The sequence below is a fragment of the Nyctibius grandis genome, chromosome 3 (assembly GCF_013368605.1).
Source record: "Nyctibius grandis isolate bNycGra1 chromosome 3, bNycGra1.pri, whole genome shotgun sequence".
Lineage (NCBI taxonomy): Eukaryota > Metazoa > Chordata > Aves > Nyctibiiformes > Nyctibiidae > Nyctibius > Nyctibius grandis.
The window spans coordinates 56,602,355-56,619,799 of record NC_090660.1 but is presented as its reverse complement, the minus strand read 5'-3'; the positions used below and the strand labels follow the sequence as shown (position 1 = coordinate 56,619,799).

Below are 17,445 nucleotides of genomic sequence, written 5' to 3'. Positions count from 1 at the left end.
ATTTCGTCAACTAAGTTCTTCTGTTTTGCTTGCATATCAGATGAAGAAGGTAATTAACCAAGAAAATTGCCATCTAACCTTCACTGCTGACCTTCCAGCAGTGCTGCCCTGTGTTGTATTATTAGCAGCCATCCGAGTGCTGCAGAGCAATGACGACGAGAGAGTCACCAAGAGCGAGATCTAGAAAGAGAAATTACTTCAGAGGCAGTCTTCTGGAAGACCTGAGAGCTGGCAGTTGCCCCTGAAATGTATTTTAGGCATAGAACAAGGTTTTGGTAAGTCTGATCTGATAGGTATCAGAGGATTTTAATTAAAAAGTGATGTATAACAGTAAAGAGAAGGGAGAAGTGAAGGAGTTGCTCTTAATATGCTGGCAGTCCCAGGATCTGCAAAAGCAAGATCCCGACAAAGCCGTACTGTTGAACAGCATAACATACAAGATGGGCATGTGGAGGAATCTACCCTTGAATGACAGCAGATAGCTGTTGTGAACAGGATGGACATCTCTTTGCAAGTGAAGCAAAAATACACTCAGACACGCACAACGTATTTGTAACCATTTGTGAGGTTATGTCTCTCTTACTGCTGAGTAGTAGAAAAAGCCCTGTCTGTGTGGTCCTGATAGTTTTAGCCTTTTCATGAGTTGCTACAACTTTCTGGAGAAAGGTACTAACCTTCTTTTCACCTTCACTGTGTTTGAGCTGGGAATATTCATCTTACTGTTAAAGTCACCTATATGTGAATTTGAGAGAGCTGGCTGTTTCTGTACACCAAATGACTGAGCTTAATCTAAAAGAAGTTCCTATTAAATATATTGAAGGAAATATTAAACTTGTTCTCCATCAGCCATGAGATTAATCATTTATACCTTAATATTTGCAATGGGATATGTTGAATTCAGGCTGATTGATTGACTCTAGCTGGCAATAATAGTAACACACGCTGCATTTGTGGACTTCTGCTCATTAGCCATAGCAGCAGGGTATGAATAGCAATGAATGACAGTAGGCATTCACAGGGAATAGTTGATAAATGGGTATTGATATGTTGCTATAGATATCTACCACTGAAAAAAAAGTACGTAAGATAGCGGAGGAAAGAATTGTATTATTTGGGTTTGAGCTTCACTTTTGGTAGCTATCATATGCACTTCCATTCAGCTCACAAAAAGATTAGCGGTCAGTCATATCCACCAAGGGGACCAAGACCCAATATATGGGTATTTATAATGTGGAAAGATCCTAGCCCTGCTTGCCATCATGGCAGGCTCTGAACAGGCCACAGGTATTGGCTGACAAGTAAGTAGGCATGAGGAAAGTTTCCCTATCACCTTACATGGATGTGGATGCCTATGAAAGTTTCTGTCATTAAGGTGGTAGGGATATTTTACTTGCATGTTGAATCCAGAAGACTAGTAAGGTCAGATCTTCAGGTCTTGCGATTTGTGTCACTGTTTTCTTTTACCAGGAAAATGGCAGTAAAGCTCCGCATGAAGCTTGGCCTTGCCTCCATCCCAGAGAGGAAAGACAGAGATGAAGCTGAAAGCTTTGTTAGAAGAAAGATGATGGTGGGTGATGAACACCAAGGGGCCCATAATACATACAATGAGAAACATTGAAGAATAGCTGGGGAGAGATATAGAAAGCAGAAGCAGAAGGAGGAGAGGCAGCTTTCTCCCCACTGCAGTTCTAGATCAGTTAAAGTGTAACTGAGCAGGGAAGGATGGCGAGAAGACTGCTGCAAACCAGATAGAAAAGACACCAACAGATCCAATGCTCTCAAATACCACATCTTCTGAGGACAAAGGCTTGCCCTGTCAGAAGCGAAGCCTGCATGGGACTATGACTTCTATCCATCAGTACGTTCCCAAGAGAATCAAGATAGAAATCCTGCTTTGTCTAATTTTTCCTCCCCTGGGGGAGAAATAGATGCAGAGGATGAGGCATCTAATTAGAAACTCTTAGATATAACTGTTGTCTCAAAAGATCATCTTTCTCTCTTCGTCAGCAAAACATTGCCAGAGGCAGGAAGGATATGGGAGAGTTTTAATTGTTGGTGCCAACACAGCACACATCAGTCTTAACAAATAATGTTTGCTTTACTGATTGATATAAAACAAATCTACTTGCCAGTGTAGCTGAGTACACAGAGGTCTGCTTTGACCAAGCAAAGATTTTAAGATAGACCTTATTAGCCAAGGATGTACAGCTGGGATCCAATCGCTTTGGAGTCTCAGTAATAACTGCTTTGCTTAATTTCAGGTAGGTACAGAGATATTACTACTTTAGTGTAGAAATACTTTGAGCTTGCTCACACAAATGTGTAGGTTCATGCCTTTTTATGTAGGGGTAAATACAAATGAGCATACTCCTGCATCATGAATCTAGACACCACTTGACATTTGTGATCATGCCATCAGCAGTAGCTTCACCAAGACAGCAGCTGGAGCTGTGCATGCATTGGATACAGACATTCTTTCCCCTAGTATCTCCCTGGTATATGGTAAAAATACCATCAAATAATAAGACAGTTGTCATTATCTAAAGACATGATTAGAGATATGGTTTAGTGCTGTATACACTGAAAACGTGCTTTGGAAGTTAGCGACGTCATGGGGATGGCCTTTTCTATTCTTATCTCTATTCATCATGATTTTTAAAGTAATGGCCTGTAAAGGTGAAATATGCCTGTTTCAAATGGTAGATGGATATTAGTCCATCACTATTTTTATTCTTTTTTTGAGACAGCAACATTAGTAATTTATGACTGCAATGAACACTAAGAGCACATCAAGCTATTTTTATAGGATACATGCTAACAGAAGAGGTATGTTCTATTGCATACATGAACATATTTTATTACTCCTGCGGTACAACATTTTGGCTGATTTAGTATTTTACCAAGTGTCACTTAGACAAATAGGTTGTGTTCTCTCTATGTAAGTCCTGAATTAGCACTGTACCCCATATCATATTGTCCTAAAAAAAAAGAAAGAGTTTTACAAAACCCACTTAGCTATTGAGTGTTCTGTACCACCTCGAAATACCCAGTACTGCAACAATGGTCCTTTATTTTACTTGCATGTATCTGGAGGTATTCTTTTTTCCACATGACACTTCTCTTATGAATAACCACAAGATTTTTCTAACCCTCCACCACCATCATTTTTGTCTTAAAGAAGCACAAAATTAATGCTGTAAATACAGCACAAAGTTTGACATTATAGCAAAGTCTTTTTACTGACTCAGTTGTAAGAAGCAGCTTTCTTCATCCTGAACTATTACCACCTACCTTATCTTTCAGTCAGATCATCTACCCCAGGCTCACAAATAAGTTCCACCATCCATAGTGAAAGGAAGACATTTTATTTTTTCCTGAATTAAACTCATCTAGACCTTCTTTATAATCTCAGTCCATGGAGGGAGGGCCAACCACCAGCCTCAGGTGAACTTAACCTTCCTTTAGTAACTGCCTCAAGTTGGGGAGGACATCTAATCAGCCCTCAGGCAGTCATAGGAATTGATTTTTCTCACCATAACATGTGAACAATACTGCTGCTGTTGGAGGAATTTTGTTAATGCAGCTGGCAAGGGTTTTTTTTCCCATCACCAGCAGGTTTTTTTTTTTTATTTTGGCCAAATTAGGTTCCCTGTAACAAAAAAAAACTCAACTTGTTCCAAATCAGTAGAGCAATGGGTTTTGGCCTGCTACAGCACCAGGTGGCTTTTCTGACACTGCAGGGTTAGTTGTCAATAGGAGATTAACCTACTTCACAGGAGAAACTGGAATCAGCTCTCCACGATGTACTTACATTTCTGTCCAAACAACGGCATATGATGATAAAATTTGGGTAGGGAGCCAACTTGCACTACTGTTGTCCCAACATCCATTAGCTTTAATTGCCGGAGTGATTGATGTACTTGACAACACAGATGGAACATGCAGGTTGTCAGCCAAGGTTTCTGTCATCCACAAGGCTTTGGCAGAACTTTTGCTCTGCCTATCTCTCTTCTGCTCTCTTTTCCTCCTCCTAAAACCACTCAGACTTACATGTGAGTACAGCATTAAATGCACTGAAGGAGAACTTAGTGGCATGACTGAATAAATAATGCTGATGCACCATTTCAGTACAAATGCACCGACGCATGTAGTCAGGGAGTTGATACCTGACTTGTTCAGCCTGTGTCACAGCAGCCTGCCTCACGTGGATAATATAATTTCACTGCGTTCCTAGGGTTTATGTAAGGGTCATGTGTACCAGAATGAGAGAAGACGGTCCCGATCCTCAGCCCCCACTCTGAGTAGATCAGATAGAAACCAGCTCCAGTCCAGAGGCCATGCAACACTGGGCCGTAGCAAAGATGCCCTTTTGGTTATGGGGCTTCTTTATCAGCTGACATCAAACTGGCTGTTTATTCCACAACAGTTTAGGTGTCAACATAGTGATGATGATACCTCTTTATTCTCATACACTAATAAACATCATCTTTCCTGGGGGTGGTTCCATTTTGCCTTCACACAAGAGTTGTAATGCGGTAACATGACAGAGCTGTTTCTGCTAAATAATGCTGCAGCTGTAAATACACACAAATTGGTTAAAGAGAAGCAATACTATCCTTACTTTCAACAAGTGAGACAGAAACAGGGGCTGGCTGAATCCACATTCGTGGGGAAGATTGCAGTGAAGCGGTGTAAAGGGAGATTGGGTGCACACCATGAGCTCCGAGGATTCCTACAGAAAAGTGGAGTGAGAGAAGGGGAGCCTGTTCCTAAAAGAGCAGTTGAAAGGTCAGAAGGACCTAACTGAGCACAGAGAGGAGTACAGGATTCAGATAGAAAAGTGGGTATGTGTCTACAGAGAGGACAGGTCACAGAGAATGACAGCAGAGTACTGGTCCTGAGCCTGGAGAAGACAACCAGCCATGCTGTGGTAGCTGTTGTGGGGGAAAACATGCTGGCCTGCAGACTGAGAGAGAGCAGCTCTAGATAATGCCAACAACGTGGTCCTGGATGTGAAATTGAGAGTTGGTGGGGACCAGAGCAGACATTTTTAGAATGAGAGGAAGGAAAGGTTTAGGAAATAAACCTGATATCATGAGGAGAAAGATCCCTTGGGATGCAATCATGAGGATGTGTTGAGGCTATCAGAAGCTGAAGCAGACAAGAAACTTCTATGTCTGTGAAAATGGGCAAGTGGAAGCTGAAGAGGACAGAAGTTGAGAGGGTGGTAAAAGTCATTCTGCCTTTTAAATATGCTCTCCTTGGAAGGTATGGGCAAGAACAACCCCATGTATGAGTACAAGTTGGGGACAGACCTGTTGGAGAGCAGCGTAGGGGAAAGGGACCTGAGGGTCCTAGTGGACAGCAGGATGACCATGAGCCAGCAATGTGCCCTTGTGGCCAAGAAGGCCAATGGCATCCTGGGGTGTATTAGAAGGGGTGTGGTTAGCAGGTCAAGAGAGGTTCTCCTCCCCCTCTACTCTGCCCTGGTGAGGCCGCATCTGGAATATTGTGTCCAGTTCTGGGCCCCTCGGCCCAGCTTGAGGGCATTTATTTAAATAGGAGAGTGTTGTTTAACATTGTTAGAGAAAAGAATGTTTATTGTACTGAAGGAAAACTATGTATCATCTACAGGATTTCCATCATGCAAGCTTTTCAGTGATGGGTCAGAAACAGGAGTGAGAAACTAGGGCTCGGGTTTGGAAGGTCTGAAAGCAGATGACAACACATCAAAGCTAATAGACCAGAAGACATGAAAGGAACAAGTGTCAATGTGAGAGAGAGTGGGCTGATGCTGAAAGAGATCAGATGATGGCTGAAGAGGGAGAAAGTGGCTATTAAAAAAAAATCAAAGAGAGTACTGCTTGATAAAAACAGTCATGAGAAAGACACTAGTGATAAGAAGAGAAGAATGAACCAAGGCTGGAATTTGAAGAGAGACATGAAAGCAAAGACATATGCACTTAAGGGTTGGATGTATCATCATTGTAGGAGTTGCAGTTGTTAAGGATGAGTGGGGAAGACTGCAGGACAGAGAGAATTAGCAAGACTTTAAAGAAGGTTGATAGGTAGGACAGGATGTAACAGCAGGATGATTGGAAAGAGAAGCAGAAGATGCAGTCTGCTCAAAAGCCAGGAGAGAAGTTGGAAAGGAGGGAAGATGCGGAAGAGAGGAGCCTGATAGATCAAACACAGATAAGTTAAATTGGAGAATATGAAAGCAAGTAAGAAAGGACAAAGAGAATTTAAAAAAACTGAAGTGCTGGGATAAGCCACTATTACATGCTGTCCTCACAGAGTTTGCAGAAGCTTCCTTGTCACAGAACCACCTCATGCAGATACTCAAGACAGGCCTTTATTTCTGTGATGACAAACCACATGTTGCAGTGTTTTCATGTTACATATTTACTTTTATAGATGGATATGACAAAAAGTATTTGTACTGACATATTGCATCTGATTGCAGGAAAAAAATAGTCTTGTAACATGTCAATCACCAGATGGCATTTTGAATGGAAAAACAAAACAAAAAAATCCATTGTTTAATGCATATTCAAGGATGATTTCATAGAAACAGTTAGAACAAATAATGTTCTGCGGGAATGTGTGTGCACGTGTGTATTTGTCCAGTAGCTTGGGATTTAGTAGCTCTAAGGGTGAGTGGTGAAACTGTCAACACTTCCGTGACTATATGACAAGATTCAGGTTTCTCTAAGTTGTGTGTAGATTGGGGATTGGACTGAAGGAATATAAATGCCTTTAGAAGCCTTCATATGCCAAATCCATCAACTGAGTTTGGCCAGAAAACCAATACATCTGAGAAACAACCTCGTAAATCCATCGAGGAAGGATATCTGTGCTAGTAGCACTTTTGATTTAAGGAAAGAGCGAGCATCATATTAGCTGGACTCTTCCTACTGGAAGAAGCTTTGAAGGCTTCTTAATGATTTGCTTTTGTACCTTCAGATATATTGCTTTCATTTTTTTCTTTGTTCTGTTGTATGATTTATGATATACCCTTCCCTGAGACCTTTAACGTGTTTTGTCCAATATTGTATCTTTTACACTATAGTCACCCAGGATTATCCACCGAATAACACATGCCCAATGCTTAAAAGCAACATGTGCACTGTAAGGTAGGACTGGTGTGGAAACATTCTGCTCTGGGTGGCAATTCAGGCAGCTCCAAAGTTTCACACATTCTGGGATCTGTGTTTTGCTGTTTGGATTAGTTGACATCATTGCCCAAGCTTTGGTTGTGTGCAGAAGTTAAGAGCTTCACCACAGAAGCAGACAGCAAAGATACTTCTAGAAAATGAAACAGAAATGTCTAGTAAACTCTGAGAAAAAATTAAAAATAAAGGGTTCTTATTTAAGTTCCGTACTGGAGAAAATAGCTGATAGACTGTACAGATAAAAGTCAAGTGTGTTTAAAAATGAAAATAATTTCTAGTGTCAGTACTCTTTTTTTTTTCTTTTTCCCTCTGTGTCACTGTAGTCATTCTCAAAGACAGGCCATTAATCCTACTTACAGTGAGTGATGGTCATTTCAGCTGCAAAAATGAGGTCATTGATTTATGGAGGTTATAGCTCCATTTGGGAGCATGAGATGAAGGAAGAGACTTGACTGAGATTTTTGAAATTCTCCTGTTAACAGTTCTTACAGCAGCCATTAGTTCTAGCTGAGAAGCATAACTGCTGCTGAATGGGAGACAGAAAAAAGGGTGGAGGAGGGAAACAAATGTCATAAACTAGAGTAATTTAGGGTATGAACAAGGGCTAACAGTATTTCCAAGATAACAGAATAATAGAATAATCTGGTTTCAGCTAATGAACACAGTAATTTGTGAAAAACATTTTAATATAAAAACTAACAGCAATATGCCTCATTGCTTATTTAAACCTAAATCCCTATTTGAGTCAGAATGAAAAGATACATAACTAATAACAGTCTTTTTAAGTGCATGACCAAGTTTTTATTAGGAAGCTGGCATTCTGTGTTGCTCTAAGGGAACCCAGACCAACCACAACCACCCTCTTCCCTGATGTGGCATAACATTGATGACAAAAGATACAGCAAACCATCATTTGCAGTGTAAAAGACTGATACCACCTTTGGAATCTATAGATTTAAGAAATCTTCCTTTAAGAAAGCTTCATTTCCTGTTTCTTTAAAAAAAAGTGTGCAATGGGGAGTAAGGGTTTCTCATACTCAGCCATTATTCCATCCATAGTACCTCAAACCACCACTATACCTTGCATCCATACAGGACTTGAAGAGGTTCGGTTCAGCTCCTGTTGTCATAAGAAGCAGTTCTTCATGTTCACCCAGCCCCAGATCCTCTTTGAGAGGACTTCGGTTTTACTCCACTTGATGGAGAGCTTGTTTGGTGTAATTTCATTATCACATAACCATAGAAAACATCAACACTGGAAGCCTATAACTAGAGAGAGTGGGTTTCAGGAGCAAATGAAATTGCAAAGGCATCTCAAGGGATTAGATCAGTAGAGGCAACTGAAGGGGGTTCAGTACCAACAGAAAATACTTGAAAACAAGTATCTGCTGCTTTACATAATGGAGGGGAAAGGAAAGAAAATAATCTAGCAACTGTTTTCAATCTCCTCTCATTAGCCAAGTGTTACTCTTTTATGTACTTCAGGAGAAAGTGGATCTAAGCCTTGGGAATGGGAAATTGCCCAATTAAGGATTGTCCTTAAAGTTAACAATACAGAAGAGCTGAGATCAATTTTCAAAACAGTGAGCTGTAGTTTGGGACATATGTAACTTGAAGAACACTGTTCTTCTTAATGCTTTGTAATAGCTAAAGTCAAATGAAAATGGGGTTTCCTTTGGTATTAGTTTGAACTTTGTTCATTGGAGATATTTTTTTGTGTAGGGTCTCTGACTGTATGGTAGCCCACAACATAAAAACGATGCCAGCCAGTTTGATCAAACATGTAGCTGACTGAGCAGGATTTTGTTTGGGCAATACAGTCAAGAGTATATAGTTTGTGCTGCTGGTGTGTTCAACAAACCTTAAAAAAAAATCATGCAACGTATCTCAGCATTGCCTCAGGCATGCTGCAAACTTTTAATAGACTAGACTAGGAAAAACTATCAAAAAAATAAGTTTTGATTCCTAGCTCTGCAGAAGCTGGACCATTATTCCTCCTGTACAAAAAAGGGGAACACATTTCTTTACCTCACCCTTATTACCTGTGAAGAGGGAAGATGCTCTTCACCTGTAAAGGTGAAGCTTGTAAATGGGCCTTGTGATCTTAACTGACAGAACTATTTTGGATTAAGACAAGAAATCTGCAGCAAGATTTGCCACATCACAGGGGTTTGCCAAACTGAAGCCTGGACTCAATGTCCAATTTATTTGCCATGAGGAACTATTTATGAGGAACTATAATTTCAGCAGATAAAAATTGTTGTACAGGTGAGCCACACCATCTCACCAGCTGCCTAAATCTGCTCTGGGAAGAGATAAGACTAAGCTGTTAAACCCTTGCTTTGATCTAATATCTGGATTTACAGGCCCATTAAAATTTTTTTGAGCTGCTTGAACACAGAACACCATTACTTGCCATTTGTGATGGGACAGCCTTACAAATGCCAAGGCAATGTATTCATTCTTTCTGTATCTGCAATGGTCACAATTGCTGTGATTCCTTGTTATGCCCATTCTTGCCTGGTGTGCAAAGCCCTGCCTGGCCATCCTGGTCCCTTACCTGAATGGTGCAGAGCAGCCAGGTCTCATGGGGCTGAAGCTGTGACTCCAGTTGTAACAAGTGAGGCTGTCTCCTGTACTGGTGTCTGTGTTGGTTATGGTGCCTTCCAATAACACAATATTTGATGGTTTGCTTTCTAAGCTGTTTTACGGCAAGAAGCCGGACAAAGACCAACAATAAATGAGAAGAGTCGGAGACAAAAGATGGTTGGTAGAAACAGGCAGGTGTTCTTTATTTCATGTGGCACAGCATTAGGCAGACAGCCCAAGAAACAGTTTCTAACAAAAACCAAAACTATCACTCCCAGGAACGATCCCCCAAACAAGGGTCTACTGCCAACAGTGGCACTGAGATGTCCTTGCCCGTCCGCTCTCATCTTCTCATAGTTTGCATACGCTCAGGCCATATCTTAGTTATAAGCGTCCTTTCCAAGGAGACTAACTTCTCAAGAGACTATATCTTTAGACAGCGTACATACTGCACAGTATCACCAAAGTACAATCTCCTCAAGCCATGCTAAAATATAACGCTAACTCCAGAGAGAAGGCTGTGCAATAGCCTCATGTCTCTCTGAGGTAATACAATGCTGTTTCTTAGCTGACAACATAAGGGGCACCTGAGGGAAGATCAATATGGCTTCAGAGTCTATTTTTAAACTCCTAATGCAGTAGCAAGAACCTGGCATGTTGTCTGCTGAGACACAGGGCAAGTACGTCCTCCACCCCCGGCTGCCGCGAGGTGCTGGCAGCACCAGCGAGCTGAGCCTACCGTCACTGTAGAGAATATAGATGCTCTTCTATACATCTGAAGGACTAAGAGGAGAAGAGGTCAATCAAAGATCACAGCAGACTGTAATCTTTGCGTTGGTCATTAGGCGAGAGGTAAGCGATGACGGTGGAAGGGGGAGTTACATAGTTAGCACTCTGGATTAAAGGCATGAAGAATGGCTGGTGGAAGGAAGACATTTTAGACACTAAGGGCAAAGCTTTGAAAGCCTTGGGATATTACTTTTAATTATTATCTACAGGTTATTCTCTCTATATATACTATTTTTCTTTCTAAATTAAGAAAATAAACATTTATTAACAAGTCACTGGGTCAAATCCTGCTCTCCACTGAAGCCATTGACTTCAATGTGAGGGAGCCCTGTGTAAACAACGATGGGCAAATCTGGCCCTTTATGTCCTGAAAAGTCTGCTTGTACCCATCTCTTTCAACCCTGCAAGGAAATACAGATTGAAGGGTGAATTAATTGTTACAAATTTCTCTTGAATTACCAGGGAAGCATCAACGAGATGTGGCAAAGGAGCAAGAAAAAGGAACAGATAAGTAAGCACTGCTTTAAAGAGAAAATTTTATCCATGTTTCAGAGCAAAAGTACAAAAAGAGAGTGGATCTGGATCAAGCGCTACTGGCCTTTACTTTCTAAGCAACCACAAAATCCTTCACTTAGCCTCAGTGAAACAGAAACTAGAGAAAACAGAAGGAACCAAATACTCCTTTTCCTTTGCAAACACCATTTGCCCAAAGGTGAACACTGTCATCCCTTCGGATGCTCCGCTAACTCCAACTGTCTGCACAGTGCAGTGTCAGCCACTGAAGACAAAACGTGTCTACCGTGCAGATGAGTAAAACCTGTGGTGTCTCACAAACATCACTTAACGTTTTGAATATTAAAAAACACTAGGTGCTTTTAGACACAGAACAATACGATTTTGGATGCATTTACCACTTTTATTTCACTATGCAGAAACATACATTCACCATGTGTTGTGATGCAGCTGACAGTGTAATGGACGCTATCCCTTCAGCGGGTATTATAGCTGGACAGTAACGAGTTTTCAGTGGATGTTCTGTACAGGTTAAGGCTTGACTCTGAACTAGATAGTAAATGCTGACCAGATTCTCAAACAGATTTTTTTTTCCTTTTTTTCCTCTGAGAACAAAAGGGAAATCAATAGAAAACCATCATGGTTATTTCAGATTAATAATTTTCTAATGTTGCAAACTAAGTAAAATACAGATTTTTTTCTCCAAAATAACTACATATAATTTACAAGGTTAGGATCTGTGAAGGGTGACTGGAAGCTGACTCTGAACAATGCTGACAAAAATCGTTAAAGTTAACATACTAAAATCATTACTACCTCATAAGGTATTCAGTCAGGTATACAAAGCACACTTTGTAAGCATTTAAATATTTTGATAAGAGTAAAGATTTGTCATTGTTTATCAGGCAGTAATAAAACCAGATGAAACAAATATAAGATTCAAGTTGTTTACTGAATAAACTGTGTTATTGGCACATCTAATGTGTGGTAAAACATTATACACAGTACCTATACAGCTTCTAGCGTTTGGGGGATAATCTTCATTTACAATATCTGTAAACAAAAGGCTTGCCACCTAACAAATTTTAATTTGTTTAGACTTTCATAAACTGTGAAAGGCATGAACTGTTTATGTGTTACATGAGATCACTGTTTATATTGTTTATGAACGTGCAGGTATAGCTGAAAATGTAGACATTTTAAGAAAATTAAAAATGCTGCTTTTCTGTATTTTATCGTTGCTTCATGCAATATTGTTTAACTGCTGCTGATTCAGATTGCTTTCTATGGGAAGGTATCTCTGACAGTTTCTTTATTAATGGTCAAGATCAATTCTTCTGTACTGAAATTTTCCATAGACAGATACAAGTCAGTCAGGTTGGAACTGAGACTCCATATAGGCTCTCGTATTCCTACTGGTGTGCATGTCTGGATTCATATGCAATCTAGGTTATTCCTGCGGGAAAGAGAACAAGAGTTAATTATCTGAAGCAACTACTCTCTTGCAAAAGAGATTTTGTCAATTTGTTCGTGTAACAAAAACTATTTGAAAACGGCATCATCCCAGTATAAGCAACTTGGCCCAAATCCAAAATCCACTGATGCCAATGGAAAGAATTAGTGACATCAATAAACTTTTAAGCAAGCCACATTATGTTGTCTCTGAAACACTTAGCAGAATACCACAAGAATCACAGCTACTCACTCCTCAGTGACTGGTTCCATCTTTCAAATAAATAACAGATACTGAAATTCAGTTTTCTTTAGAGCCTCTATAGACAAAAGCAGGAGAGCAAAACAGCTTCAAAAGGCGCTATGCATCATACTCTGTTACTTACACCAAATGTTAGGAAATATATATTGTTTTAAGAATAAAATGCTGCTATCGATTTAAACAAATCATACAAGCAGCTTTTTTTCCCCTTCTGCATACAGGATTCAAAGCAGTTTGTGCAATGGTGCTGGCATTAACGGCTTTTGCATAGCAGGTTAGTATGCATGACATGTTTTTGAACACAGAATATAGTAATATATTTAGCCAGCCACAATTGGAGAGCATGCCTTTACCGAATAAAAGCTCGACACAAGAAAAGCTGCATCACCATCTCATCCTGATAATCAATGCTGCTTTAAAACGTAAAATGTTCTTTCAAATACAAGAAAGCCAAGACAACCAAATACCGAGACACTAATTCACTGAGTTTAAAAGAAAAATCAAAAGCAAGTTGGACTGTATCTTTACAAGTTAGGAATTAAAGCTTAACTTGTAACATACCTGCACAGGACATTTAAAAAGCAGCTGTAGGTTTTTCCCTTGGCTTTTTTAAACAAAATGCATACCTTTAAGAACAAATTATTTTTGTTCTTAAATGACATAAAGGCAGACAACAGGTTTGACTTCAGAATTAGAAAATTAGACTGTATCAAAGCATGGACAATGAGGACTTTGCAGAGAGCCAACAAAAGCAAATGAGTAGTTTCTCTTTCTCCATCTGGCACCATTAAATGAAGAAAGATGGTCAGAGCTGGATGTGGTTTAGATTCAAATATCAGAACTGATAGCCAGCACAAATGCAACTTGCAAATGCCAGTGAGAGAAAGGAAAGAGTTAGAGGTGAATTATGGTAGGAAAACAACCTTTGCAACATGCCAGCCCAGTAAATGCCTAGGAAAATCATCTAGTCCTCTTACCTGTGGTCAATCCTCCCCATCTTCTGGTGTGATTTCTGTCTCTTTATGTACCACTACTTTGGTCACTGACATGTCAGGGTGCTGCTCTTTGGCTTCTTTAATTGCCTGAGCCAGCGCCTATCCCAAGGAAACCACGGAAGGGCAAAAACAAAAAGGAGGTGGAACATGCATGATCAGTAGCAAGGTGGAGAGATTCATGAGATATTACACAATTTACAAATGAGGAAAATGATTAAAATATGAAATATACTATCACTGATTTAACTACTAATCCAGTTTAACTTAAGGCATGTCAGTATGAATAGTATCTTTAAGCAATGTTAGAAATGTCCTCTTTGGCAGTCTTCAGGGTAGCCTTTAGCAGCTTATAGATTTTACCTGATCATGATCAATATCTGCATCTCCTGTGATGACTATTCTTTTTTCAATTCTTGTCTCTGAGATGCCTCCTTTCACAGTCTAGATGGCAGGGACAAATGCATGTCAGTAACTTATTTTAAAGAGTGCTGCTACTCATCCAGAGAATGATCAGTGCAGGAACCCAGATGTGACAAACAGCACGCGCAGAGGGGACAACCCTGAACTGCAACAAGAGCAGCTCTGAAGCTGGCTTGCTCTGAATGGACGAGCTGACCTCCAGAGGTCCTTCCAACACAGATAATTTTATGATTCTAATCAATCGGCACACGTGTCAGGAAACATGTTTGTATGTCAAAAATGGCAGGTATTTATGGTAAATTCATCCCGTGAAGAAAAGAATGGACATACAGACTGCTCATATTAAGAGCTAGTTAAGTCCAACTGCAGGCTTCAGAAGGACATACAGGGTGGTCTGGCCTTTGTACAGCTCATCTACTGAAAGGTGAATTTCACTGCAGAAAGATGAAATCCTGTCCTCAGTGAATATTGGTAGGAGAGCTGTCACGGCACTAAGAGGGTTTCTGCTTAGTGAAGAACAGTTATTTAGATGCTATCTTGGAACTTAGAAGACCCAAAACCATTTGTCTGTGCAGCCACAAGCTTTCTGTCTGGCTGTGGGCAAGTTCCTTAGGGTACCACCCAGCAGTGCAACCGCAGTGTCTGAGCTGACTGAAGGTCCTGTTATGACCACATGATACAGATTTACTATGTGTTTTCAACACCATGCAGGGATAACAGCTCAGGCCTCAAAGGCAGCATAGTCATGTCAATGGAGCCTCACGCTCAGGCAAATTATTCCTTCCTGGCTACCATATGATGCCAATGTGGCTACACTGCTTCCAGTTCCAGACAGTATTTGCATCTAACTCAAGTATCTCTGCACAGCAATGTTTTGTGCTTGCATAGACATACCCTAAGGCTTTATAACTTTCTTATCAAGTCCTTGAATGATACGTTAATGAAGCCAGTAAACCCAAAGATAGGTGAATGAAGACAGGTACCCAAAATAGACAGGATTTTGTCCAGATAATATAAGCATGCGTCCATGTTTTAAAATAAATAATAGAATTGAAGTTAAGACAACATACACCCTTGTGAAAAAAAAAAACCTCTCTGTTTTCTGAGGACTCACTTTGGTGATATGTGTAGTGGTTGTAGTGCTGGTGGTTTCAGACGTGATAGTTTGTGCACTCATCAATACACCCGGTTCTGAGTCAGCACTGCAATCCACCTAGGGAACCGAAAGAGAAAACCACTCATCAAAACTATGCTCCTTAGCACAGGGAGGCAAGAGCTGGGCTGGCTGAACTTCCCTGTTTCTACAGTTCTTCATAATGTGAGTATCTAATGGTAGGGAAATAACTGCTATTAGGGCGATCATGTGTCAGTATTTCACTCTGCATCCGGAGACTCCCCTTTAATTCTGGAAGGACGGTCTTTGAAATCTGCAGTTCGTCAATATTCTCAAAAGGCCCTACACCAGGACATGAGAGTCACCCTCGGGTAAGCTATACTTATGTACATCCTCCTCACGCTAATATTTCATACTTGAACAGCTTAGAACAGTTTACACTAAGGCACACACTTAAAGATGGGTGAAGAAGCATGGGTTCTTTAAGGTCATGTTAAATTAGACCCTGGCTTTTGCAGAATTTCTTACCTGAGAAGACTCATATGTAATGGTTTTTGTTTCCGTATGGACTACTGGCACTTCCTTTGTTGAAATTTCAAGGTTTTCTCCACCAGCTGAAACACTACTGAAACTGATAGTCTCAGTCTTCACAACTGGTGACTGCGTGAACAAAAAAAAAAGGAATTGGAACATTTAGCAAAGCTTATGGATTTCTCAGAACAATTTTTTTTTTTTGCTTGGGAAAAGGCAGGGGACCAACTAAAAAGTTCTCTGCATTTAAAAAAAAAGATAAAATTCTCTTCATTATAGTGGTACATAAATGTATATAATGCTGGCAACATTTAGCACTATCCTGAATTTCATGAACACAAACTTCAGAAAAGATGTAAACACTACATGAGGCAATGGGCACAACCTGAAACACAGGAGGTTCCCTCTGAACTTTAGGAAACACTTTTTCACTGTGAGGGTGACCGAGCACTGGCATAAGTTTCCTGAGCACTGGCACAGGTTGCCGTGGGAGGTTGTGGAGTCTCCAACCCTGGAGATATTCATACTGCCTGTACATGGTCCTGGGTAACTGGCTCTGGGTAGCCCTGCTTAAACAGGGGGGTTGGGGCAGATGACCTCTGGAGGTTCCTTCCAACCTCAGCTACTCTGTGATCCTGTGATTCTACATTTTCTTAAAATGACAAGAGAACAAATCCTGTTCAGGCTTAGTCTTCCATTCAGCTCTCAGAAAAAAAGAGCAAGAATAAGGTTTTTTTTAACCCTTCTGCAAAACAGTTCTTTAAATTCTGCTAATGGGATTAAGATAAGGAACCTGGGTTGTTTAAGACACAGTACAATCATTTACAGTTGTACCACGCATGGAAAAAAACAATATATTTTCTGTCTTTGAGGACATATGAACTTTGCCAGTCTTGATGGACTTTCCCAAAGAGAATGCCAGCTGAATTCTTCTTATATGTTGCATAAAGTGCCACCAAATTAGGTATTTCTCTGTAGCATGAAAAGCGCTTTTAGGTAAAACATGCGTGGCATTTTGCCAACGATGGAAACCAGCAACAAGCCTTGCAGGTGCCGCTCAAGCAGGAAATAAGAGGAGAAACAAGGTGCCCGCTGCAACGATGCAATCATACGAGCTTGGTAGGCTTTACTTCCCATGACAGGAATTAACTTAGTCCACTATTGCCTACATTCACAATTCAGCACCGACATGACTGATTTAATACCGAGTTACCTCAAAATGAGATTTTCTTTCCAAAGCCTCCGAAAGGCGGACTGTTGTAGTGTGCTCCTCTGCTTGCTCACATGAAGCAGCAGCAGCGACTCCCTCCTGTTTGGTGAGGGCTTTCCCAGCCTCCTCCCTTTTCTCCTCCTTCACCCCCTCAGTCCCAGCAGAGCCCTCCTTCCCTTTCACGCCAGCAGCCGCCGATGACGCTGCCTCAGCCTGAGCATCCAGTGCAAGTCCGGCCGCTTTAGCAGAGTCCCCGCTTGCGTGTCTCTCCTCGATAACTACAGTCTCCTGTACAACCTTCTTCACGGTATCCTGATGCGGCTGAACTGCTTGCTTCATTTCACTGGAAGTTATCACCTGAGATGTCGTCGTGTCTATTCTCTGCAAGGAAAGAG

The 17,445-nt window shown here is 40.7% G+C and overlaps 1 protein-coding gene across 3 annotated transcripts in view; it reads right to left on the bottom strand.

Annotated features, from left to right (window-relative positions):
* Positions 1 to 11,527: 11,527 nt before the first annotated feature.
* Positions 11,528 to 17,445, bottom strand: part of EPB41L3 (erythrocyte membrane protein band 4.1 like 3) — a 68,403-nt gene continuing 62,485 nt past the window's right edge. For all 3 annotated transcript variants that reach the window (XM_068396405.1, XM_068396406.1, XM_068396407.1), the window contains 6 exons: positions 17,054 to 17,431; positions 15,838 to 15,969; positions 15,310 to 15,408; positions 14,136 to 14,216; positions 13,758 to 13,874; positions 11,528 to 12,522 (listed from right to left, as the gene is read on the bottom strand). In XM_068396405.1, the coding sequence (XP_068252506.1) occupies positions 13,764 to 13,874; positions 14,136 to 14,216; positions 15,310 to 15,408; positions 15,838 to 15,969; positions 17,054 to 17,431 (801 nt within the window). In that variant the 3' untranslated portion in view covers positions 11,528 to 12,522; positions 13,758 to 13,763. The remainder of the gene's footprint in view (positions 12,523 to 13,757; positions 13,875 to 14,135; positions 14,217 to 15,309; positions 15,409 to 15,837; positions 15,970 to 17,053; positions 17,432 to 17,445) is intronic.